Genomic DNA, 27,107 nt, shown 5'->3' on the forward strand with positions numbered 1-27,107 from the left:
TTCTACTCTGTTTTTCTATGATTTCGGCTTTTTTTGTTTCCACACGTAAGTGAGATCATTACAGTATTTGTCTTTCTCTATCTGACTTATTTCACTTAGCATAGTGCCTTCAAGGTCCACTCATGTTGTTGCAAGTGACAGAATTTCCTTCTTTCTCATAGCTGAATAATATTGCATTAATATATATATATATTTCAAATTTTTATACCCATAAAAAGTAAAGTGTCAAATCACATTTTCTTTATCCATTCATCTGTCAGTGGTTGCTTAGGTTATTTTCATGTCTTGACTATTGCAAATAATGCTGGAATGAACATGGGAGTGTAGATATCTCTTCAAGATAGTGATTTCTTTTCCTTTGGGTTTATATACCCAGAAGTGGGATTGCTGGATCATATGGTAGTTCTATTTTCAATTTTTTGAGGAACCTCTATCCTGTTTTCCATAGTGGCTTCACCAATTTACGTTTCACACCAACAGTGCACAAAGGTTCTCTTTACCTCCTCACCAACGCTGTTATCTCTTGTCTTTTTGATAATAGCCATTCTAACAGCTGTGCAGGGATATCTTTTGATTTTGATTTGCATTCCTCTGATAATTAGTGATGTTGAGCACCTTTCCATGTATCTGTTGGCCATTTGTATGTCTTTTCTGGAAAAAATATCTATTCAAGTCCTTTGTCCATTTTAATTGGATTGTTTATATTTTGCTATTAAGTTGTATGAGTTCCTTATATATTTTGCATATTAACTCCCTCTAAGATAGATGGTTTTGTAAATATTTATTTCCATTCTATAGGTTACCTTTTATTTGCTGATTGTTGCTTTTGCTGTGTAGAAGATTTTTAGTTTGATACAGCCCCACTTGTTTATTTTTGCTTTTGTTGCTTGCTCTATTTGTGTCATAGCCAAAAAAAGTGTTGCAAAAACCAGTATCCATGTTTTCTTCTAGTAGCTTTATAGTTTCAAGCCTTATGTGTAAGTCTTTAATCTGTTTTGAGTTAATTTGGTGAGCGGTATAATGTAGGGGTCCAATTTCATTCTTCTGCATGTGAATATTCAGTTTTCCCAGCACCATTTATTGAAAAGACTATAATTTTTCTGTTGAGGATTCTTGGCTCTCTTGTCAGGTATTAGTTGACTGTATATGCACGGGGTTATTTCTGGGTTCTTTATTCAGTTGCATTGGTCTGTGTGTCACTTTCATGCCAGTACCATTGTTTTGATTACTATTCTGTTGTAATCAGGAATTGTGACGCCTCCAGCTTTGTTCTTATTTCCCAGGATATTCAGGGTCTTTTGTGGTTCCATATGAGTTTTAGGATTATTTTTTCTATTTCTGTGAAAAATGTCTTTGGAATTTTAATAGGAATTGCCTTGAATCTGTACATGGCTTTGGGTAGTATGGACATTTTAACAATATTAATTATTCTAGTTCAAAAGCAAGAGATATCTTTCTATTTGTTTGTGTCTTCATCAATTTCTTTCATCAGTGTCTTATAATTTTTCAGTGTACAGATCTTTCATCAGCTTCGTTAAATTTATTTCTAAGTATTTTATTATTTTTGATACTATTATAAGTGGGATTGTTTTCCTTATTTCTTTTTCAGATAATTTGTTGTTAGTATATAGAAACATAACTGATTTTTGCATGTTAATTTTGTGTCCTGAAACTTTACTGAATTTGTTTATTAGTTGTAACAAGTTTTTTTTGTGAAGTTTTTAGGGTTTTTTATATATAAGATAGTATCATCTGCAAACAGAGACAATTTTATTTCTGCCTTTCTGATTTGGATGTGTTTATTTCTTTTCCTTGCCTGATGGCTCTGGCTAGGACTTCCAGTACTATGCTGAATAGGAGTAGTGAGAGTGGAAACTCTTGTCTTGCTCCTGATCTCAGTGGGAAAGCTTTCAACCTTTCAGCACCGAGTGTGATGTTAGCTGTTTGTCATGTATGGTTTTTATTATGTTGACGTATGTTCCTCCTGTACCCTATTTCTTGAGAGTTCATTCACTTTCATTTATCATGAAAGAATGTTGAATTTTGTGAAATGCTTTTTCTACATCTATTGAGAGAATCATGACCTGATGTATCACATTTATTGATTTGTGTATGTTGAACAGTCTTTGCATCCCAGAGATAAATCCCTCTTGATCACAGTGTATGATCCTTTTAATATGCTGTTGAATTTGGTTTGCTAGTATTTTGTTGAGAATTTTTGCATATTTATTAGTGATATTTGTCTATAGTAAACAAATAGTAATGTCCTTTTCATGTAGTGTCCTTATTTGGGTTTGATATAAGGGTAATGCTGGCCTCATAAAATGAGCTTGGAAGTGGTCCCTCTTTTTCAGTTTTTGGAAGAGCTTGAGAAGGATTGGTATTAATTCTTCATCTGTTCATATATTCTTTTTCTTCAGTGTGGATAGGTTCCATATTTGTAGGAATTTATCCATTCTTTTAGGTTATCCAATTATTGGCATATGATTATTTATAGTAGTCTCTTATGATCCTTTGTATTTCTATAGTGTCATAAATTTCATTTCTAATTTTCTCTTCTCTCTTTTTTTTGTTAGTCTAGCTAAAGATTTGTCAATTTTATCTTTTCAGAATAGCATCTTAGTTTTGTTGATCTTTTCTATTGTTTTCCCTGTCTATATTTCATTTATTTCTGCTCTGCTCTTTGTTACTTCTGCTGTCTTTGAGCTTATTTATTTCTTTAGTTCCTTGAGGTATAAAGTTAGGTTGTTTATCTGTGATCTTTCTTTTTATCTTTTAAATGTAGGTGCTATTGCTATAAACTTCCCTCCTAGAATGGCTTTTGCTGCACCCCATAAGTTTTGATAGTTGTTTTTTGTTTGTTTGTTTTGTGTTTCCATTTCTATTTATTTCAAGATTTTTTTTCTTTTTCTTTTGATGTCTTCTTTGACATTTGTTGTTCAGGGATGTGTTGTTTAATTTCCACATATTTGTGAATTTTCCATTTTCCTTCTGTTATTGATTTCTAGTTTCATACTATATGGTTAGAAAAGATACTTGATATGATTTCAGTTTTCTTGCATTTGCTAAGGCTTGTTTTGTGACTTAATATATGATCTATCCTAGAGAATGTTTTGGATGCAATTGAGAAGAATGTGTATTCTAGTGCTTTGGTGAAATGTTCTGTATGGGTCTCAGGTCCATTTGGTCTAAGGAATAGTTCAAGTACAGTGTTTCCTTATTTACTTTCTTTCTGGATGATGTAACCATTGTTGAATGTGGGGTATTGAAGTTCCCCAATATTATTGCGTTGTTATCTATTTCTCCCTCAGTTCTATTAATATTTGCTTTAAATATTTAGGTGCTTCAATGTTGGGTGCATATATGTCTACAGTTGTTATATCTTCTTAATGACCTGATTCCTTTATCACTATATAGCAACCTTCTTTGTCTCTTGTGACCAATTTTGATTGAAAGGCGATTTTATTTGATATAAATATAGCCACTTCTGCTCTCCTTTGGTTACCGTTTGCAAGGAAAATCTTTTTTCATCTCTTCACTTTCAACCTATGTGTGTCCTTAAAGCTAAAGTGAGTCTCCTGTAGGCAGCATGTTGTTGGATTTCTTTTTATCCATTCAGCCACTTTGTATCTTTTGATTGCAGAATTTAGTCCATTTACATTTAATCTAATTATTGATAGATAAGGACTTACTATTGCCATTGTTATTTTCTGACTTTTTAAGTTATTTTTTTCCTTTCTGCCTCTCTTGTCTTTGTGATTTATTTTTTGTAGTAGTATGCTTTAATTCCTTTATGTTTATTTTTTGTGTAACTACTAAAGGTTTTTGTTGTGGTTTGTGTGTTTGTGTGTGTATATATGTGGTTACCATGAGGCTTACATAAAACATCTTGTAGATATAACAGTCTACTTTAAGCTGATAACAACTTACTTTTAATTGCATACAAAACCACTACTCTTTTACTCTCTCCTCCTCATATTTTATGCTATTGATCTTTTTATATTGTGCATCCATTAACAAATTATTATATCTTATATATTGTATATAATTGTAGGTTATATATATATAGTAGCTTATTTATTATTGTAGCTTATTATAGTTATTTTTAATATTATTTTTTAACTTCTGTGCTAGAGATAAAAGTGATTTACACACCACCATTACAGTGTTTGGGTATTCTGAATTGAACTATATATTTACCTTTACCAGTGAGTTTTATACTTTTATATATTTTAATGTTGTTACTTAGCATCCTTTCATTTCAACTCCCTTTAGCATTTCTGTAAGATAAGTGTAGTCGTGATGAACTTCCTTAGCTTTTGTTTGTCTGGGAAATTCTTTATCTCTGCTTCATTTCTGAAGGACAGTTTTGCAGAGTATAGTTTTCTTGGTTGGCACTTTTTTGCTTTCAGCACTTTGAATATTTCACATCATCCCATTCCCTCATAGTCTGCAGACTTTCTGCAGAGAAATCCTCTGATAGCCTTATGGGGTTCCCTTGTACATGGTAAGTCATTTTTCTCTTGCTGCTTTCAAAATTTTCTCTTTGTTGTTGACTTTTTACATTTTGATGGTAGTGTGTCTCTTCTTTGGGTTGGCCTTGCTTGGGGTCCTTTGAGATTCCTGTAGCTAGATGTCCATATCTCTTTCTAGATTTGGGAAGTTTTCAACTATCATTTCTTTAAATAATCTTTTCACCCCTTTCTCTCTTTTCCTTCTGGGACTCCCATGTTGTGAATGTTCATTTGCTTAATGGTGTCCCATAATTCATATAGGTTTTCTTCACTCTTTTTCATTCTTTTTTCTTTTTGTTCTTCTAACCAGCTAATTTTGAATGATCTGTCTTCAAGTTTGATTCTGCTTCATGATCAAGTCTGTTTTTGAGGCTCTCTATTGAAATTTTCAGTCCTGACATTGTATTCTTCAGGTTCAGGATTTCTGTTTTGATTCTTTTCCATGGTTTCTATTTTTTTTTTAATTGTGATATTTGTTTTTTGTGATTTTTTTAAAACTCTTTATTGGAATATAATTACATTGCTGTGCCAGTTTTTGCTGTACAATAAAGTGAATCAGCTGTATTTATACATATATCCCCATATCCCCTCCTTTCTGCGACTCTTTCCCACCCTCCCTATCCCAGCCCTCTAAGTTATCACCCATCATTGAATTGATCTCCCTATGTTATGCAGCTTCCCACTAGCTATCTGTTTTACATTTGGTAGTGTATATATGTCAATGCTGCTCTCTCACTTTGCCCCAGCTTCCCCTTTGCCCCCCACCCTGTGTCCTCAAGTCTGTTCTTTACATTTGCATCTTTATTCTTGCCCTGTCACTGGGTTCATCAGTACCGTTTTTTTAGGTTCCATATGTGTAAGTTAGCATACGGTATTTGTTTTTCTCTTTCTGGCTTACTTCACTCTGTATGACAGACTCTAGGTCCATCCACCTCACTACAAATAACTCAATTTCATTCCTTTTTATGGCTGAGTAATATTCCATTGCATATATGTGCCACATCTTCTTTGTCCATTCATCTATTTCTTTATTAAACTCATTTTGTTCACGCATTGTTTTCCTGATTTTATTTTGTTAGCTATCTGTTTTCTTGCATTTCACTGAGTTTCTTTAAGATGATTATTTTGAATTCTTTTTCAAGTAATTTGTAGATCTGCATTTCTTTGGAGTCAGTTACTGGAGCTTTATTAATTCCTTTGATGGTGTCATCTTTGCCTGATTCTTAATGATTCACGTAGCCTTGCATTGGTATCTGTGCATTTAAAGAAGCATACACCTCTTCCAGTCTTTACAGACTGGTTGCCATAGGTAAAAACCTTCTCCTGTCTGTTCCCTGGGCTGATGAACTACCTCTGGAATCTCAGTTGTGCTGGGTTAGACCCAGTTATACAGCTGTAGCTGGGTCTGCACTGGGATCTGTGGTTGGCAGGCTTGTTATCAAGGGCTTGGACAGGTGTGGATCCTGTCTGGGTCTCTGGGTGAATGCAACTGCCTCCATACATTGTTCAGTAGGGTGGCTCTGGGGTAAGGATCCTCTTCAGGACCCATAGTTGGGTCCTCAGACAGCAGGTCTATTACTAGGTGTGTAGAGGGCATGGCTCCCACCAGGTCCTTGGGAGGACCAATGCCTCGTCACTGGATGGGCCCCTAGGTGGGCAGGACTGGCCCTGGACCATGGCTGAGAGGGGCTGGAATGGGACCCCAGGGTTGTTTCAGATTCTGTAGCCGTGTCTGAGGTCTGCAGATCTGGCCCTGGAGGCATAGATGAACATGTCTCCTGCCAGGTCCTTGGCCAGGTTGGGCCCAATGGTGTGGACTGAGGCTGGAAGGGCCTGGAACTGAGTATAGGTCCTTTGCAGAATCTCTGGGAGTACAGACAGTAGTGTGTACTACTAGGTCCCTTGCTGGCAGGTCTGTTGGTGGACTGCAGCTGTGTTGAGGTTGGAGCTCAGTACAGGGCCCTTGTGGGGGTTCAAGTTGGAGTGTCTCCCACTGGGACCCTGGACCCTAAGGACTACTGGCAGACTGTGGCTGTGAGGGGACTAGAGCCAATTATGGGGCCCTTTCTGGATTTCTAGGGTACAGACAGGAATGTCTCCTGCAGGATCCCTATACCAGCAAGACTGTGGACAATGGCTGGGATGAGTTGGAGCCCAATTATAGGACCTCTTCAGAATCTACAGTCTGACTGAGTTTGGGGGCTTACCTCCAGGTATTCCTGGACTGTGGCCAAGATGGGCTAGAACTGGTTCATGGCCAATTCAGGGTCCATAGCTGGGAGTGAGGGCTGTATGTCTATTAGCTGATGCTTGGGTGAGCATGGCTCCTCCTGGGTCCTTTGGCATGTGGTACTGGAGACAGGCCCAAGTCAAATAGGGCTGTAGTCAAGTCCTCAGAGGTACAAAGCTGTTTTCATTTCTGTAGCGGGGACCATGGTCAGCAAGTTAGCAGCATGGGGGCAGGCCTGCCTTCTCAAAACAGCTCTCCTTGGTCTTGGACTGCACTGGAGCTTCACAGTTTCCTACCTGGATCCCAGAGCTCCTATAAAGGCACTGTTGTCCATGGATGGATGCCAAATTATTGTTGTTGAGGTGGAGATATGATCAAAGAATTTCTTATTCAACCATTTTGCTCCAAAGGATTCTTTATCTTTAAACCCATTAAGTCCTAGGATATGTCGCAACGTTGACTGCTGTGGTTGATATTCTCTGGTATGTAGTATGCCCATTCATATGAATGTCTAAGACTTCTATTTCAGGCAAGTTTCCTTGAATTATACTTTTAAATAATTGTTCTGTTCCATTGTTTTATTTATTATTATTTTAAAATTTAACAGACACTTGGACATTGCTTGGGATGTGCCAGGAACTGTTCCAGCCTCTTATCAAATTTTAACCCACTTAAACTTCCTAACAGCCCTATGAAGTAGGTACTAACATTATCCCCATTTTAGTGATAGGGAAACCAAGAAAGAAAGTAGTTAAGAAACTTGTCCAGGGACTTCCCTGGTGGCTCAGTGGTTGAGAATCCGGCTGCCAATGCCGGGGACATGATTTCGATCCCTGGTTTGGGAAGATCCCACATGCCGTGGAGCAACTAAGCCCATGCGCCACAACTACTGATCCTGCACTCTAGAGCCCATGAGCCACAACAATTGAGCCCATGTGCCACAACTACTGAAGCCCACGCACCTAGAACCCATGCTCTGAACAAGAGAAGCCACGCAATGAGAAGCCCACGCACCACAAAGAAGAGTAGCCCAAGCTCACCACAACTAGAGAAGGCTCACACGCAGCAGTGAAGACCCAACACAACCAATAAATAAATAAATAAATAAATTTATTAAAAAAAAAAAAGAAACTTGTCCAAATTCACATTCACTTCATTGACATGAAGTCAGACACTTCATTTTCTTAACCATTGCGCCAGGCTGGTTTTCCTCTTTGGTGACTCACTTTATGTATAAACTATGATAGCCCTCCTTTGACTGTCTCCTATTATTTTCTCTCTGATGTTTTAGAATACTTTATTTATGCTTGTGTTCACCTTCTCTGGTTTCTTATAGTGGGTTCCATTGTATATTTTCTTTGTTGATATCCCATTAATTTCATCTTAACTTCTGTGATTTTTTCTTCTTTCCTGAGTTTTTCATATTTCATCTCTTCCTGTTGTTTTGGCATCTCACTGTTGAGTTTTTGAATTTCTGCTTTGTTTTCTTCCTTCAAGGAGATGATGGCTTCATATATTTTTAAATTCATGGTGAAATATTGGATCATAATTTTCATGTGTTCCCTGATAACATTTTTAGTGAGTGTTATTCATTTCTTGATAGTTTTGCTGCTCTTTCCCTCATTTTTTTCTTATGTCCTTGTTTGGATGCTGTGTGCTGGCTTCTGCTTTATTTTTCACCACTGAAAGGACACAGGATAGGTATCTGCTGGTGGTTCATATGGGAGATGGTGTGGGGAAGGGGCCATGCTTCACGACTAAAGGCTCTCTTCTTTGCTGTTACTGAGAGTGGTTCCTGCAAATAAGTTTGCTCTGGGTGAGAGTTTGTGGTGCTCTCCTTCTTGCCTTTCTGAACCAAGTAGGCAGACCCCAACAGTTAAATGGGCAAAAGATGTTAAATACAAAAATGTTCAATTTCACTATTGTTCACTACTAATTGACATTAATTTCTTTGTCAAAACAAATTCCGTTGGAAAATATGAGACATTATTTTTATGCTACTTCAGGTTCAGTGAAATGGATATTCCTTATACACTGCTGATGTGACTTATATTGTCTTAAAACTTTTTTTGGAAGGCAGTTCAGTGTGAGAAATTACCCCAAAATGTACAGTCATGTTGATCCAGCATTTTCACTACTAGAAATCTATGCCCTCCACCCAGAAGTCTACAATACAGAAGGAAATACATCACCAAAAAAGATATTCACACCATTCACCTATTAACCTTTCTTTCTCCACTGGTGTGTGTGGATTTCTTCGTAATATATTAATATTACATTCCTCTATGTGATGGGCTTGCCCTACTCTGCTTCATTGCCCTGTCCCACTCTAGTCTTGATCAGTAAGACCTTTTGACATTCAATTTGCTTTTCTACCTACCCTGTATATTTATTGTAGATGTGAAATATGGGTTTGATGTTATCCAAATAAACCTTCATTTTGTGTGTTGCTGAACTGAATCTTCTAAGTGGTGAGCACATTGTATCCTGGGTTTCTGTTCTGTCTTATTCAACACACACTTTTTCTCATAATACACACTGACTTTTAAAGCTTTTTATTTTTTGCCCCCAATACATTTTCCTTCCTTCCTTTCTCTTTTTTCTTTTCTCCACTCCTCCCCTACCCTATTTCTTAGTATAGGTTTGGGTAGGTCCAGTGATACAAATTGAAAACAAACAAAAGATTGAGTTGCATCAGCACTTTGCTCACTGTGGCTTTCCTTGTCAATGTATTAAAAAGCCTTTAAAAATTTGGACCACTAATCCTGCATTTGTGCTCATTATGAGTTCAAGATTGAAAAGGCTGTAATTATTCTCTAAAGTTTCCAAAGCCCTTTGGACCGCTCCAGCTCAGATTAGTGGAGACTGGATAAATTAGAAAAGTACATAGCTACAAGTTCTTATTTCATTTAAGGGTGATGTTTGATACTTGTTGGTAAATAGATATTTGTAGGAATCTGCATTTCTTATAGTAGGCTTGATAAATGAATTGTAATAGTCATCTACAAAAAAGTTAATTATGTGTGAATTTTAACCAAACTTTAGGCCTCATATTTTGGGGCAATTCCTTACATCATCCTCTTCCCCTAAGAAAGCAAAAAGTAGTTGTAGGCTGAGAGCAATTTTGTCTTGTTTCTTGCTTTGTTGCAAAAACAACAATAGCTATATCATGTACAATCATTTCTTTATTCTATACTTCCTTTGGATTCTTACATGTACATTAATTCCTTGGAAGAATTCCCCCCCCCCCCCCAGCTGAATTTTTTCCTCTTTGCTTGTTTTCCCAGAACTTCTCTTTTTGGGTGATAGAAAGCTTTTCCAGTGTTTCGACACAGGCAACATGTGCTGCTTAGGGTGCATCCTGTTAATTTTTTTTCTACGTTACTTCCTGAGAGTTCATGGTTGGTCTTCTTAGGCTGTCAGGAATATTTAGAGAGAGGCAGGAAGAGGACTAAGATTCATGGCACCTGCTGCATCAGCCCCGCTGAGCACTTGTGCAGATGGTGGTGCCTGCCTACCTCAGGGATCAAGAGTAAATTGCCTCTCACCTCTGATTCTTTGGCCAGCTGCTGTCCAAAGACCTTCCCCTGGATTTCTGAGAACTTTTGGGAAGGGGGCATACCCTTCTATTCTCTTTGGCCTCTGGGATCCTCTGTTTGCCTGGTGCTGTGTCTGGTTTTTCCATGCTAGTCTGGATCAAAATTCAGCTCCTCTCTTTATTCCTTCCCACCATCCTCCTCACATACTCTTCATTAGGTGTGATTTTATTTGGCTGTGCTGGGTCTTAGTTGCAGTATGCGGGATCTTTTAGTTGTGACATGCAGGCCCTTAGTTGCGATATGCATGCAGGATCTAGTTCCCTGACCAGGGATGGAACCTGCCCCCTGCATTGGGAGCACAGAGTCTTAACTGCTGGACCACCAGGGAAGTCCCCATTAGGTGAGATTTTAGTAGCTGCTGCTGAGCTCCTGAAAGAGGAAAGAATGGTATACATCCTCCCTGGCTCCTCCCTTCTGTTTCTCCTTTTGCCTTCTGAAGCTTCTCACCATTTCTTTTCAAGAGCAGAGCATGCCACTGAGTGTCCCCTCCAATCCTTACGGCTTGTATCTTGTGCTTGGGGTTCACTGAGCTTCTTGGACCTGTTGGTTTATAGTTTTCATCAAATTGGGAATAATTCAGCCATTATTTCTTTTTTAAAATTTTTAATGTAATTAATTAATTAATTTTTTGGCTGTGTTGTGTCTTTGTTGTGGCATGCAGGATCTTCCGTTGTGGCGCGCGGGCTCTTCACTGTGGTGCATGGGCTTCTCTGGTTGTGGTGCGTGGGGTTCTCTCTGGTTATGGTACGCAGGCTCCAGGGTGCGTGGGCTCTGTAGTTTGCGGCTTGCGGCCTTAGTTGCCCTGCAGCATGTGGGATCGTAGTTCCCTGACCAGGGATCAAACCAGCATCCCCTGCATTGCAGGACAGATTCTTTACCCCTGGACCACCAGGGAAGTCCTTCAGCCATTATTTCTTGATCACAGGTCTATAGGTCAACTGCAGTTTGATTAATTGAGGATGGACTTGTCCTCTAACTAGTGCTATCCAGGATGTATTTTTGTTGTGACAAACAGCATGAGCACAAGCGCCAAGCCAAACCACACAGCCCTATTTAAGGCCTCTGCTCATGTCACATCCACCAGTATTCTGTTGGCCAAAGCAAATCACATGACCAAGTTCAACATCAATCAGATGAGGATATCTACTCCACACTGAGATGGGGAGGGAAATTAATATTTGCTGAACAATAATGCAAGCCATCACAATGTTTTGTTGTTGCATGATTCTTTTTTGGCTCTGGCAAACAGTGTTTGCTGGAAAGTGAATCAACTTTGCAATCAGACCTGGATTCAAACCCTAATTTTGCCACTAACTACTAGTGTGACCTTAGGTAAGTTACCTAAACTTTCTGAGTTATGTTCTCTTGGTTGTAAAAATAGGAATAACGTTTACCTCATTTGGTTTTGGGGGAAATTAAAACATGTAACACCTGTGGTAATGTTTAGTACAAAATTGACATTCAATTAATATTAGTTTCCTTTTAGAATTCCAAGTGGGCTTTTATTTTAGACATTGGTTCTAGAAAGTTAAAATAATCCAACAGGATACTGAGCATTTTCAGAATAGTTATGGTACTAACTAGTTTGTTTGCATGCATAGTGATGGATGGGAATCAGAATTTGGAACTAGGAAGTGAATACTGTACTGATAGGCTATGTCCTGATTGGAGGTGGACCCATTTTAATGGTTGATACTAAGGGTAGGTGACCCGGACCTTTCTGGAGGAAATCAGGAGCACCTGTTCTTCTACTAGCAGTGGTACTTAGGATTGTACAGAGAAAGGCAGGGCCCTTTCTGGGCATGACTTTCCCCCACTTCCCTATTGTTAGATTGGGTACAGTGGGGTGTGAATGGTACAGAAATATTTGTCAATTGGGCATGGTAATTTTCAGTTCTCAGAAGCTTTCATGATTGGATGGGATGGATTATTCTGCGTGGGAGCTGGGTTATTGCTGACTTGGGAAGGAACTTTAACTGCTGGTGCTTTCCAGGGACTGTAACTTTAAGGGGTACAGCCCTCATCACATGGAGAACTGCTCCTTAGGTTAAGAAAGTCTTGTGGGCCCAGAGTGAGGGGTCTACGTAGTGGTCTGGGGAATCCGTCTTAGGAAGGAAAAAGGCTTCTGGTCTCTTCGGTTTGGAGAAGACCTCGTCTTTTACTTTGGTTTTCTCTTCCTGTCTTGTCTTCCAAAAATTTAATTAAACTGAACTAGTAAGTATAGACTGATAAAATCACATTAGAGTAAAAATTTTCACTGAGGGTCTGACATCAGCCTAAACAATAGTCAGTAATTTTGGCATTGATGCAGCTAGCTTGAAATCCAGACTTATTGGTGTAGCTGACAGTGGATTTATTTTCCATGCCAGGCTGTTTAGAATTGAGAATGCAAGACATCAACGGTAGGATGAGCACCCAGGCTGATGGCCGTGGTCAGAGCTCTGAACTCCCACTTCAAGCCAGATCATCCTATTTATACCAAAGGAGGAGGAAGGGGATGGGACAGGGAGGGAGGAGAAAGAAGAGGAGGAGACAGATGCAGACACTGGGTGGGGGGCAGTCTTAACTTTAGTGTGGTTTCATGTATACAACAACAACCCACAGCTCAGGACCCCCTCATGGTTCCAGATCAGGGTTGGGCACTTCTAGCCCCATCCCCCGCCCATCAGCCATCATTAATCAACCTGTGATCACCTCTTCCTTCTGAGCCTGGACTCCCCTTGACCAGCTCAGCCCAGCACGCTGGCCAGCTCCTGCTCCTTGAGCAGAAGCGGCAAATAGAGTTCAGTGTACTCACCACCATATTTTGCTCATGGGATAGAGAAAGACTTTGTAATGAATAAATAAAAAGTGTTTCAGAAAAGATGAAAACTCCAGTTTGAAAAGATACATGCAACCCAATGTTCATAGCAGAACTATTTACAATAGCCAAGACATGGAAGCAACCTAAATGTCCACTGACAGATGAATGGATAAAGAAGATGTCGTATATATACAATGGAATATTACTCAGCCATAAAATGAATGAAATAGTGCCATTTGCAGCAAGATGGATGGACCTAGAGATTATCATACTAAATGAAGTAAGTCAGACAGAGAAAGACAAATATCATATGGTATCACTTACATGTGGAATCTAAAAAATTGATACAAATGAAATTATTTACAAAACAGAAACAGACTCTTAGACGTTGAAAACAACTTATGGTTACCAAGGGGGAAAGGGGGTGGTGGAGGGATAAATTAGGAGTTTGGGATTAACAGATATACAAAATAGATAAACAACAAGGACATACTGTATAGCGCAAGGAACTATATTCAGTACCTTGTAATAACCTAGAATGGAAAAAAGTATCTGGAAAAGAATATATACACACACACACACACACACACACACATATATATATATATTTTAGCTGAATCACTTTGCTATACACCTGAAACTAACACAACATTGTAAGTCAACTATACTTCAACTGAAAAAATGGAAAAAAAAAAAAAAGAGTTTCCCTAGTGGTCCGGTGGTTAAGATGCTGTGCTTCCACTGCAGGGGGCATGGGTTTGATCCCTGGTTGGGGAGCTAAGATCCCTCATGCAGTGTGGTGAAGCCAAAAAAATAAAAAAAGGAAAAAAATGGAAACAAAAAAATAAAAAAAAGGAAAAAAATGGAAAAAAAAAGTGAGCGAATTTCAGGTAATAGGAAAAGACAATGTTTTTCTGAGAGTGTTTTTGTTTGTGTCCAGTACTCCTGGCAAAATGGTGCTATAAAATCTGTTCTGCTCCACAGTATTATTCTGAAGTCCAAAAATGGTGTAGCTGTAAAAATATGGCTGATTCTACCTTTGGAAACTGCACTTTTGTGTGTATTGGTGGAGAAAAATGCATGAACAAAACTAAATATTACAAAACCAAAATTTATTTATTTTACGGTATGTTCAGGCTGTCAAGCTTAAGGAGAAAAAACAACCAAGTCCTCATTCTTGGAAGACACTTGTGATCTTTAATTAGATATTTAAAGTTTGCTGGCCCATCACTCAGGCTTGGCATCGCTTCTTTGTTCCTAAGCTCTAATTTAATTGAGAAGCACTGACTGGTGCCTGTTTATGGTTTACTGAGAGCAGTTCTCTCAGAGGTCTCCTTCCTGCTCCCTTGAACTCAGTTTAATTCAATGGATGGAGCTGGAGCAGCTGCACTTCCAAAATTGTTGCCACTTACAGTTTATAAGGCTGAGACTTTAATTATCTCCGAAGTCCTGTTCCTTCTAATAATGGCTTGTCTTGGAGTCCTTATTACTGCTGTGAGACAATCCTCTGGTTAGTTAAGCATTTATTAAATGACTTCTATGTGCTTTAGAGTCTCACTAAGGGTGAGGAGGAGATTCAAAAGGAATAAAAGACAAGTTTCCTATTCAGGAAATGCTAAACTCTTAGGGTATCAATTATGCTTCTGCTTGATGATTTCAAAGTTGCTCCTTCCCCAAAAGAAGGGGATATATGTATATGTATAGCTGATTCACTTTGCTGTACAGCAGAAACTAACACAACGTTGTAAAGCAACTGTTCTCCAATAAAAATTAATTAAAAAAAAAATGAAAGCGGGGGGAAAAAGTTGCTTCTTCTCATCACAGCTCCAGGATCTCAGTTTAGGATTTAAGAATTGCCCACCTACGCTCAACCCTCTTTTTCCCTTAAGTTCACACCTTCGCCTGATGTGTGAGAAGGTCTAGTTTTCCCTGTGAGAGAGTAAGTCCCTTTAAGGGCAAGGGACACCTATATTCTTTCCCCCATAGTGGGTTTACATCCTGGGTTCCTTGTTTATTCTTAGCCTATCGCCAGAACCCCTGCACTGCTCACCGGAACTGTCTCTTGGCACCAGACAGCAGCAGGCTCAGCCCAGTTCTTTAGTCACCAACATAATCTCTTAGAATCACACTGAAATAATGGAGTGGGTCTAAACACCCTGCATCACATAACAAAACATTGAAGCATACAGAAATCTCTCAAAAATCTTTTAAAAATTAAATTGAATTACTAGGAAAAAGAGCTAGTATAGATTTCTTTTTTTCCTATAAATTTATTTATTTATTTATTTATTTATTTATTGGCTGCATTGGGTCTTTTCTGCTGCCTGCAGGCTTTCTCTAGTTGTGGCAAGCGGGGCTACTATTGGTTGCAGTGCACAGGCTTCTCATTGCGGTGGCTTCTCTTGTTGCGGAGTGTGGGCTCTAGGCGCTTGGGCTTCAGTAATTGTGGCATGTGGGCTCAGTAGTTGTGGCACACGGACTTAGTTGCTCTGCAGCATGTGGGATATTCCCGGACCAGGGATCAAACCTGCGTCCCCTGCATTGGCAAGTGGACTCTTAACCACACCACCAGGGAAGTCCTAGATTTCTGATTACATTTGAATACGCTTGTCCTGATTTCAAGGTGAGGGATCTACTCCACATATATTATTTGAAAGTGGAGCATTGTGCTGAACTCTGGGGATACAGTGATAAAAAGGGGGGTCCCTCTCTTCAAACAGCTGATGTTCTGGAGCATCCTGTTTGGAAGTATCTGTGTATCTACCAGGTGTCAGGGATGTACCATGGAGAGTAGTTACAAAAAGGGATGAATGTAGTTCTGTCCTCAAAGTAATAACAGTTTGATAAAGGATGTAGTATACCAATAGCAGAAGTTCAATACTGGAGTGCTCTCAGGGTTAATAATCCCATCAGGCCTGCCTGTGGGTGACTGTCAATCCCAACACAGGTGAATTACAGCTAAGCCATCAGGTGTGTGCTACAGCTCATCAGAATGTGACATTAGGTCCTGGCCTTGGTGACATAGCTCACCAACCATCATCATCTACAGATCAGAATTACAAACTGGGTGATTTCCATACCAGGAAGAGGTGAGCCTATAAGTCCCTTGAAGGAAACTAAAAGCAACCAGTACATAACAGATGAGGTTTGCTTACACAAATCTTGCATTGTGATAATTTTTGAGGACAGTGCTCACATGGAAAGAGTATGGGGAGGGGGAGTTGGAGATAGACAGACCTGAGGTTGAAGCCTGACTTCATCACTTATTAGTTGTGTGGCCTTGGGCAAGTTCCTTAATTCCTCTGAACCACAGTTTGCTCATCTGTTAGATGGGGGTGATCATCCCTACTTAGGTGGTGGTTGTAAGAGCAAATGGAGGAGTATGTTTAAGTGCCCAACACAGTGGCTGACACATAGTAGGTCCGAAGTAAATTTTGCTTTCCCCCTCTTTCTCCTTTTTTATATATCAGCAGGAAGCAGCCATTATAAAATACATCTAAAATAAACGACACTCTTAGAAATAGTAGGTGTCATGAACCATATCAATGACAGTGGCCTGGAATGAGTATCTAGATGATGGTATGTCAAGGACTCTCCACTTTAAAGGGGAAAAGGAGCTCTGACTTTTTAGGAGCATTCCTTTCGGGCAGAAATAGGGACATCAGGGTGTTAGAATACTGTTCCCAGAAATCACTCAACTTTTGTTTTCTCCAAGAATATGCTGGATAAAAATAATTTGTTTACATTCCTGACTTGCCTAAGAGACTAAAGCTTCACAAACTTTTGTTGGAAAAGAATCACGGGGATGCTTTTAAGAGTACAATTTCCTGGATTCCCACCCCCTGAGTGAGTGTGGGGTGTGGCCTAGGAATCTGCATTTTGAGAAGCTGATGGGGGTTCTGACACAGGTTCTGAGGACCACACTTCAGGAAGACCACCCTGGAGGAACAGCCTCTTCAAAGCTCACACTGTTTCCTGTTCACTCTGTATTTCCATTGCCCAGATATAATGGACGTTGATTGAGTTTTGTTGAATAAATGAGTGAATGATGATTTTCCAAGAAGATGTCGTGTTGTGAAGAGGATGTTTTTAAATGATTGGCTTCCTGATTTCTAGGTCAATCTCTTGTGAGTTTGAAGAAAGTAGTGTCTCCTAAAATGTGCTCATTCCTGAATGATCTGGCAGACCAAGGAAGAGATCCCACTATGTGAGCAACACCCAGTCCCTAGTAGCCCACATAACCTACCGTCACAAAAATGGGCTTCCATTGAGGACAGAAGGCAGAACAGATGCTACCGTGGGATTGTTCCCCCAAACAACAGCCCTAGCCTTATTGTTTCCCTGTTGATTCAGAGTTGGTTGATAGACATCAGGGACCAGCCCTGTGACCATCCTGTATTCTTTTTGAGCACTGTAGGTGCCTTAGAACCAAAAGAAGTGCAGGCTTTTTATGTGATTGGAAAAGCTAAAAAACAAAAACTTTAATAAATTTGCTCTAAAGGAAACTCATAAAGTTCCTTCAAATTTACCATTTCATTAAAACACCTTTGAGTTGGTGTCTTTTGAATGGCATTAGCGATTCTAAATAGAATAGATTTATCCAACTGAACTTTATTTATAGGCATTTTGGGCATTTTCTCTTGAGCTATTGCTTCTCTATCCTTGTGCCTGTGTCTTCATTACCTGGCTGCCAGTAGCCCCCAGAGCCTGGTGTCATGCTTCTTGTTGAGTTTGATGGAACACTTGCTCTCTAACATGGGGTGCTGGTTTATACTGAGATTTTCTATGTGAGTATTGGACAATTAGACTGCATTCCATTTGCATCTTACAGTGTTCCACTTAGAAGAAAGAGGCCCTCGGAGGTGGTACCATAGCCACCTGTTAAGAGTTGCCCATACTTGATATTTGAAATTGCTTTTAAGACATCATGATGTTTGTGAACACTTATATTCATTGTCCCAAGAAAACATTAGATGTTTATCAAGATGGCAAAGTGAATCTATTAATTAATTGTTGATTTCCATAGGGCGAGACTGAGCAAAATATCTTAATAGGTAATTTAACACAAAGAACTGGGAATTTTTCCATTACAACACAAACTACTGATTTCATCACTTTCAATCCCATTGTGGATGCAATATGTACCCTTTTACCAGATCCATATTATAATTTTAGGTCTCTGGGGATTTTAATTACCTCATTGTTTATTATTATCTTTAAATGGTATATCACTTTCTGAAAAACAGAGGTGCTGTGTTTTCCTGAAAATACTGCCTTTGGTAGTCATATTCAACTCTTTCAGATTCTCAAGACTGAGTAGGCATTTAGGGCTCAGGTAGTCAGCAGAGTCTCCACCCAGAGGGGCCAGTTCTTCCCTAAGGAGTCCTAGGCGATGGGAAAAGGGCCACAAACAAGCCCACAGTAGGACCAACGGGAAGGTCTGGGATTCACGGTTGCTGAGGATGGTTTTAATTTAATTTAGTCACCTTTCCCCTCCTGCCCCTGGTATTGGTAATATTTCAGATTGGTGGGGGGGGGGGGGGGGGGTGAACCTTGCCTTGCTATGGCACGAGGACCTAAAAGGAAATTACTTACTGCTTTAGGGCATGTCACTGTTAATGTCTGGAACACCTAGGGCATAGTCATATGCTCAAATAATATGTCTGTTACATACCATTCAGAAGAGTTTCTTTGCATTATTGGGGGCTGTCAGTTATGAGACAGACAAATTCCTTGAGGAAAGAATGTATTGGGTGCTCAGTCATTGTTTCTTTGTAATAAAGAAAAATGAAAAGAAGGAAGGATAGGAATCCTTACTGGAAACCTGGATCCTGTGCTGAGTGCCATGGAGGATACAAAGAAAGAAGAGACATTCTGCCCTGGCAAACATAAACCATTATCCAACACAGCAGGCTAATACTGCAGGAAAGCTGTATATCACAGCTCTCAGCCCCAGGATGGCCCTGGACACACGACTGAGTGGTGAGCTGTGTTGTAAGCAGCTGCTTACTAAAAATAAAGCCTTGTGTTTGTGAAGGAATGACTTAAATTAGCCTGGACTCAAGGTCTGGATACACTAATTTACTGTCTCTGGCTGATGCTTCTTTGTGCTCTTTGGAATTGGAGGTTGGCCTGCCAGGCAGCCAGGAATTGCATATGGCGCCAGCCTGCCTAGTGGCATGTGTGGCCTGAGAGTGTGTCCTGGCAGCAAAAGCACTGAGAGCAGTGGTTGTGGCTGGTTCATTTCATGGGAATTGAGAAGGAGCAGGAGGCAGACTGCTATTTCCTGGGGTGGTGGGGCAAAGCTTGATGGTGGAGTCAGGCTGGTGCCTTGAATGAAGGGTGGGGCTGGGTGAGTGCAGTGGAGGGCTGTGAGCCCCCTAATAGGGAGGACAGGGCGAATGCAGGGGTCCTGGAGGGCCGGGAGGACAGTGCTCTGGCTGGGTTCATGGCAGCAGACTGTTAGAGGGGGTGTCATAGGGGGGCCTTGAACCCTGGATTTGAATGCCAGCTCAGGGAGCAGGGTCCTGTTCACTGGCAGTGCCCACCTACCACATATGCTAAGTGCTCAACAAATATTTGCCAAGTGAATAGATGAATGACTTAGACTCTGACAACTGGACTTTATCCTACAAGTGAGACAAGGAGAATTTAACAGGGAGGTGGTGTTTGGTGGCAGGTACTCCATTCGGGTGGCTGTTCGCTTGACACATCAAAACGTATCTGACCTGAGTCTCATTCATATGTTAAACTACCCAGTCTGAGAAGTCAGTACTGGGTACTAATGACAAACAACAGCTTGATGTAACATCACCTCCAGCTGGTGTCAGCATTCTGTGAGCCCGCAAGGTGTTACCACAAGGCCTACAGAGAGGGGTTGGTGTGGGAGGGGGCCGTTTGGGTTGGAGGATCTTTTAGGTCACCTGGGTGTCTCTGTGAGGAACCGTATCCTGTTTCTGTTCACAGCAGGTCTTAAGCTGGCTTATACCTTGATGGTCAGGATCCGTTGTGGTTTCATCTCCTCTTTGGTTTGGCCTAGAGGATTTCAAATTCACAAAGCTCTCTGAAGATGGAAATTTCCTGTGCCTTGTCCTCTATGCTCTTCAATTTCCAGTGGGGCTGTCTCCCTCGGCTACAGCTGTCTGATTTCCCAGCTAAATCTCTTAGAAGTGACAGATAAAAATGGCAGCCCTTCCTGACTGCCTGTAGAATAACTTGAAATAAAACCTCTGCCTTCTAAGTTAGGCTTTTTATTGCCTGTAGTTTTTCTTGTCCACTAGCTGGTTTTGTTTCGTTCTGTTTTGTTTTTAAAGCAAACCAAGTTAAATGGGTAGTTTTGTTTTGTTTTGTTTTTTGATCACCAGCGTAGGAATCTGTAGCTGCCTACTTATAACAACTAAACCAGTTGCGTGATAGCCTGAAGACTGCTTGCCCAGGGGAGTCCAACCCAGGTCACTGCTGCCCCTTAAACACACTTTCCTGTCCTTGGATCAGTGAGCGGCGGCTGTGTTCCTTGGAAGTTTTTCCTTTGATGCTGAAGGAGCAGTAGTCCACTCCTTCTCAAGATGTTATCGACAAGCCTGGGAGAAATGGAAAGGCTTGACTCATTTGAAACTTTTAAAGAGAGAATTCTGCTACTTAACACCACCAGGCTGAAGCAAGCAGCTGGAAGTCAGTTTTGCTTTCACAGGGTCAGAAAGTCCTGTGGGCTGCAGGTTTGCAATTGGCAGCAGCCTGTGATATTTTTGGAGTTCCAATGTGGAGCTGGGTTCTCATCACATTTCACTCCTCAGGCTATTGATGGCGGCAGAGCCCTGGTGGCCATCCATCTCTGTCAGGGCTCATCACTTGCTTCTTAATGAATATCGCTATTAATACTCTCCCTCTCGATCTGGCCAGCTTCAGGAGGGCCAGAGCTCTGGTGTCCCTTTATTCTGTCCCACCCTTCTGGACTACATTTTAAAAGTCAGAAACATCGACTGTGGTCTGCCCCAGTCTGTTCTGGTGGCTTAATGTCAGTTCCTTCGGCCCCGGTTGGTTGAATTTCCTGGGGCAGCCCCTAGACCTGATGGTGGTCCCCCATTCTCTGCGGTTGTGGGATCTCAGGCATCTGTGGACTGTTACGTAGACACACTTGGTAAGTGGGATGCCATCAGCAGCTCAGGGAGAGGGCTGAAGGGGGCTTTGTAAATCAGCCATCCCTCTTCCATGACACCTAGTCAGTGTGGCTGAGTTGGTACAATCACACCAACTTGGGTTTGACACCCTGCTCTGCCAACTCTTTGACCTTGGTGTGACCTTGGACAACTAGCTCCACCTCAGTTTACACAGCTGTGAAATGGGGATAGGAATAGAATTTGCCTGCAGAGTTGTCATGAAGAGAGATGAGAAAATGTTTAGAAAGGCCTAAGCACAATGCCAGGCACATAGCAGGTACCCCCAAAAGGTATTTATCATTAGAGAATTGGGACTCAGCTTACTAAATACTTACTAAATAATAACAACATCGGTGTTCTCTGAGCCAACTGTATACAGTCTATGAAATAGATTTCTTGTGTGTTTGTTTTTTAATCAACTTTTACTGTCATGGAGTCTTTAAAACTAGAGAATGCATCTGCTGAATTCTTGTCTGAACAACCTTTAGAAGCACCCCAGAGCAGGGACTCCCCTGTTGCCCCCATGATGCTGTGAGTGGTACCAGGCTGGTGGCTGGGCCCACAGATGCCACTGAAAATGGGTGAGTGGCATCTTCTAAGCACGGTTGCCTGTTGGAATCACTGCTGGCCACGTATGCACAACAGGCTCTGGCAGAGAGAATTGCAGGTTCATGTACAGTTGTAAAAAATAACAGAATTGCCCACATGATCTTTACTGGGTTTCCCCCATGGTAGCATCTTGCAAAACTATAGGACAGTATCACAAGAAGGATGTTGATATTGATGCTCTCAGGATACCACCGCAGGTTCCCTCGTGTTGCACTTTTACAGTCACACCCATCTCCCTCCCGCTCCTACACTCTCCTTAACCTCTGGAAATTACTAATCTATTAGAGCCAGCATCTTGGTGGAGGCAGAGCCTTTGTTCCAGCCTTGGACCTCTTACCCATGGGATGAACTTCAAGTGACAGATTGATTGCTAGAATGATATAAATAAATATCTATATTAATTAAGCCATATCATTTAAAAAATGTCATACAGCCAAACCAAACCCTTAACTGAGACAGCAGAGGTCCAGAAAAGGAGGCCAAAGAATTGTTATTACGTTAGGGAAAAATACAGAGTTGTGAGGGTGATTTCAAAGAAGCAGGAAATAGCTTAATCAAGAAAGGTGAGAGGTTGTTACTTTCATATACCATTGAGTTACCCTGCCCCACAGTGATCACCCTGGCTTTTATTGGGTGCTTTTGAATATTTTTATTCCTTATCTTATTTGAGTATTATCAATAAATTCATCTTAAAATATCCTGGCTGCTGCAAATATTTACTTTATGAGGATTTATATTGCATCCTCAAGTCTGCATTTATGATTTCTTGAGATGACAGCATTTTCTTAGGGATTTTACTTCTCAATCTCAGAAAGACATTAGTGGAAATTAGAATTCGATGTTCAGAAATATTCTAGAAACTTGACCAGGGTGTGCCAGGCCTGCTGCCCCAGAGTGTTCTGGGGCCTCCCACAGTCACCCGCTCACACATATTCCCCTTCCAGGAGCTGGGGTCAGAGAGGACGTATTTCTCATCTGGAGAGAGATGGAGGAAGCCAGCAGCACATTGGCCCAGATCCGGAGGATGGTGGCTGAGCCTCCCAAGACCGACATTGCTGCAACAGATCATGGTGGGTGCTGTTTATGGGCACGAACGTAAAAGAGTCATAACTGGTACTGGTCGGGGTTGGGGGCAGTTTCCATGTTCCTTACGAAGAAGAGCTCCTTAGCCCAGCTTTGAGGAGCCCCTGAGGGGGCCTCCAGAGCTCCACCGTGCTGTGTGTGTGTGTATGTGTGTGCACGTGTGTGTGTATATAGGTTGTCAAAGCAAAACCAGAGCAGGACCGTCAAGTGGTAAACACAGGTTCTATTCAGGGACTATTGCAAGAGGGGAAAAGAGACTTCAGTATGGAAGTGGGTTCAGTTATGAATAAACATGGATAAGTGGGGATTTACAGCCAAGGAGCAGAGTGGGGGGTTGGCAGATGGAAAATTACTGAGAAGAAATATCAGGGTTAAAAGGGGATTTCTGGCTAAACCTATCTGACAGGATTCTTGCTGAAGGTAGGCTGGGGTGATTAGACCTCACCTGGGGGAGAGTGGGGTATGAGGAATTTGCTCAGGTATGGAGGGTAGGGGATCCTGATAAACTGTCTTAGCAGCATTTTTGCTAAAATTGGGCGATGCAAAGAGAAACACGAAAGACCATAGGTCAAGATCCAGTTGAGAAAAGGATGCAGAGAAGCCTGAGTCTGGAGCAAGAAATCTGGTTGTAAATCCCAACTCCATCACTAGATTAACCTGAATCTATCTCTTTGAGCCTTAATTTATTCTTCTGTTAAATAATTATAACATCAGTCTTGAGAGATTCTTGTAAAAATTAAGTAAAATAATGCATGCTTTGCACCAAATAGGTGCTTGGTAAATGTCAGCTCGATCTTTTCTCTTTCACAGTTAAGGCAGTGCATATACTGATTCTCCTTCCTGAGTTCTTGAGTTAGTAAAGGATTTTCCTCTGTAGGCCACTAGTTTCAGTTAGGGCACCACTGGTGATGATAGTAGTTAACACAGCACATACCTTACATATCAGGCACTGTTCTAGGTGCTTTGCAAGTATAAACTTATTTCATCATTACCACAGTCTCATAAGATAGATGCTACTGTTGTCTCCATTTAAGATTAAGTAACTTGCCCAAGGCCGTATTAGAAGTAATGAAGCTGGGATTCAAAACCTAGTTCCTCAGTAAAAATAGTGATGTCTGGCTCCCAACCCAGACATCCTGATTTAATCCATAAAGGATGCAATCTGGACATTGGGAGTTTTGAGAGCTCCCCAGACAATCCTAATGTGCAGAAACATCTGGGAACCCTTGGCATGCTGTATTTCCTCTTGGTACCCTGCCGGTGTTACAGAGGCATCAGTAGGGGAGGAGAGCAAGGAGGCCAGGCTGGCTGGGTTCAGGGATGCAGTTGAAGAGGAGAAGTGGGGAAGGGGACATGTGTAGGGGAGGAAGAGGTGGAAGGCATGGGTGAGCTTGCCCTATGTGACTTGATAAATTCCTGGCGACAGTGACTGTTTCCTGTGAGTGGGTGTCCTGACTTGGGTCTGGGGCAGCAGCAGCTGCAGTTGCTTTGCCAGACCAGCTCTCTTGGGTTTCCAAGGAGGAGCCTAATCAGGCTTTTCTGGAGGGGCTGCTCATTTGTAGTGACACTCCCCCCCACCCTCCCACACACAGCATGTGTCAAGAACTCAGACAGTCCTCTGTCATCCTGAGTGAATGAAAATGAAGCAGAGGGACCTGGGATAAAGGAAACATTCATGTCAGGCAAAGAGAATGGTGATCCTGATGGTAGGTATTTGTTTGGGGGAGTGCTATAGACTGAACTCTGTCTCCCCCAAACTCAAATGTTGAAGCCGTAACCCCAATGTGCCTGTATTTGGAGATAGGGCTTTTAAGGAGGTAATTAAAGTTAAATGAGATTGTAAGGGTGGGGCCCTAATCTAATAGGACTAGTGTCCTAATAAGAAGAGGAAGAGACACCAGAGACCTCTCCCTCTTCATACATCACATAAAGGAAAAGCTGTGTGAGGACACAGCCAGAAGGTTGCCATCTACAAGCCAGAAAGAGATGCTTCACCAGAAACCAAGCCTGTAAGCACCTTGATATTGGACTTCCAGCCTCCAGAACTGTTGTTTAAGCCACTCAGTCTATAGTATTTTGTTATGGCATCTTGAGCAGACTAATACAGAGAATATTTAAGCTTGGGGTAATCTTTGGGTTAACAGAAGGTTTTTAGATGTTTCTAAAGGAAACAGAAGAGCTATTGGCCTCTGTAATCTTTAGAAGGATAGTTTGTCATCCCTCTGTTTCAATCTAATACACACACGCGTACGCGCGCGCACACACACACACCCCCAAAGAACTGAAAACCAAAATAACTCCAAGCATAAATTTTCAAAAGATGCTTTAAATGTACCATTTCTATTTAAAAAGGAAATTGTGGTCAAGACCTTTCCACTGTTGGATACCAAAAGAAGCTTTTGTAACCTAGCTTTGGCCCCAGAGGCCACATGTAGTGTCTAACTTGCTCCTGTTGTCATCCACAGCCCAATGTTGTTTGTTTTTGTTTTAATTTATTTACTTATTTTATTTATTTTTGGCTGTGTTGCGTCTCCATTGCTGTGCACGGGCTTTTCTCTAGTTGTGGCAAGCGGGGGCTTCTCTTGTTGCAGAGCACAGGCTCTAGGTGCACAGACTTCAGTAGTTGTGACACTTGGGCTCAGTAGTTGTGGCACATAGGCTCAATAGTTGTGGCTTACAGGCTCTAGAGCACAGGCTCAGTAGTTGTGGCTCATGGGCATAGTTGCTCTGCAGCATGTGGGATCTTCCTGGACCAGGGATCTAACCCATGTCCCCTGCATTAGCAGGCAGATTCTTAACCACTGCACCACCAGGGAAGTCCCTTGACCTCTTTTAATTACCAAGAGCAGTGCATGAGAATTCCCTGAGGGAAAAACACTGACAAAAATATGCAAAACATTGGTTTTTAAAGAACTGGACACCAAGCATCAAAGGCCAGTGATCATTGAGATACAGGAAAATCAAGGTGAATTCTGATTGTCCCAGCTTAATGTTTTGAGAGAGTTTCCAGGCCATGGTGTAGGGAGAAGGATCCCAGGTAAAGCACATCAAACCTCCAAGTTTGGGAGATAGAGCTAAGGGTCCAGGGAGATCAAGATATCTAGATTTCACAGCACAAAGCACCAGAGCAGAGAGAAGTGCACAGAGAGAGAACTCTGGAAATCTGCAAAGAGCCCCTCTTGTGATTTCCGCTCAATGTTGATCCTTCTATGAGGAAATTACCTGAAGCTGGGGAAGATCCACTGGAAAGAACTAGAAGGAAAGGGCTTAGAGCTCACACAGGGACAGAAACAGTGCCTATTCTCACCAGCCCAATCGGAAAAATTTATAAGTCATAGAACACTGGGTAGACTACTTAGGAAGGTCTTTCCTCAGTAATGGGAAATGACTAGCCTTAAACTGAGCTCTGGGCCCTCCTAAGAAATCATCAAAGCAAGATTTGAAAGGAGAGAATTCTTTAGGGGTAACTTAACTGCATCTCAGAACAAAGCTCAAGAAGATTTATAAGAATATAAAAACATCTAGTACTCAACAAGGTAAAATTTACAATGATTGGCATCCAATCAGAGATTACTAGGCATGAAAAGAAACCTGAAATGTGGCTCTTGCTAATCAGTCAAAACTGACACAGATGTTAGAATTGGCAGAAAAAGACATTTAAATAGTTATTATAACTGTATTCCATAGGTTCAAAAAGTTAAGTGGAGACAGGGAAGTATTTTTAAAAAAACATTACATGTTGAACTTTTAGAGATGAAAATTTTTAGGGAAGAAAATATCTTCGGTGAAAATATACTGAATGGGATCAATGGCAGATTAGACATTGCAGGAAAAAAGATTAGTGATCTTGAAGATATAGCAATAGAAACTATCCAAAATGAGACATACAGAGAAAATAACAATAATAAATAAGACACAAATAAAAACAAATAACAAAAGGGCATCAGTGAACTGTAGGACAACTTCAAGTAAACAAATATACATGTAGGTGTAATTCCTTAGGAGTGGAGAGGAGGGGGAACATAAAAATATTTGGAGAAATAAAAATTGAAAAATTTCCAAATTTGATGAAAATTGTAACGTAGAGATGCAAGAAATTTGATGAATGCCAAG

At 40.9% G+C, this 27,107-nt stretch overlaps 1 protein-coding gene across 1 annotated transcript in view; it reads left to right on the plus strand.

Moving 5' to 3' along the window:
- VWA3B (von Willebrand factor A domain containing 3B) overlaps positions 1 to 27,107 on the plus strand; it is a 205,871-nt gene that overhangs the window by 44,489 nt on the left and 134,275 nt on the right. Inside the window, exon 8 of the mRNA XM_057742507.1 lies at positions 22,856 to 22,981. Coding sequence (XP_057598490.1) covers positions 22,856 to 22,981 — 126 coding nt within the window. The remainder of the gene's footprint in view (positions 1 to 22,855; positions 22,982 to 27,107) is intronic.

The sequence above is a fragment of the Hippopotamus amphibius genome, chromosome 7 (assembly GCF_030028045.1).
Source record: "Hippopotamus amphibius kiboko isolate mHipAmp2 chromosome 7, mHipAmp2.hap2, whole genome shotgun sequence".
Lineage (NCBI taxonomy): Eukaryota > Metazoa > Chordata > Mammalia > Artiodactyla > Hippopotamidae > Hippopotamus > Hippopotamus amphibius.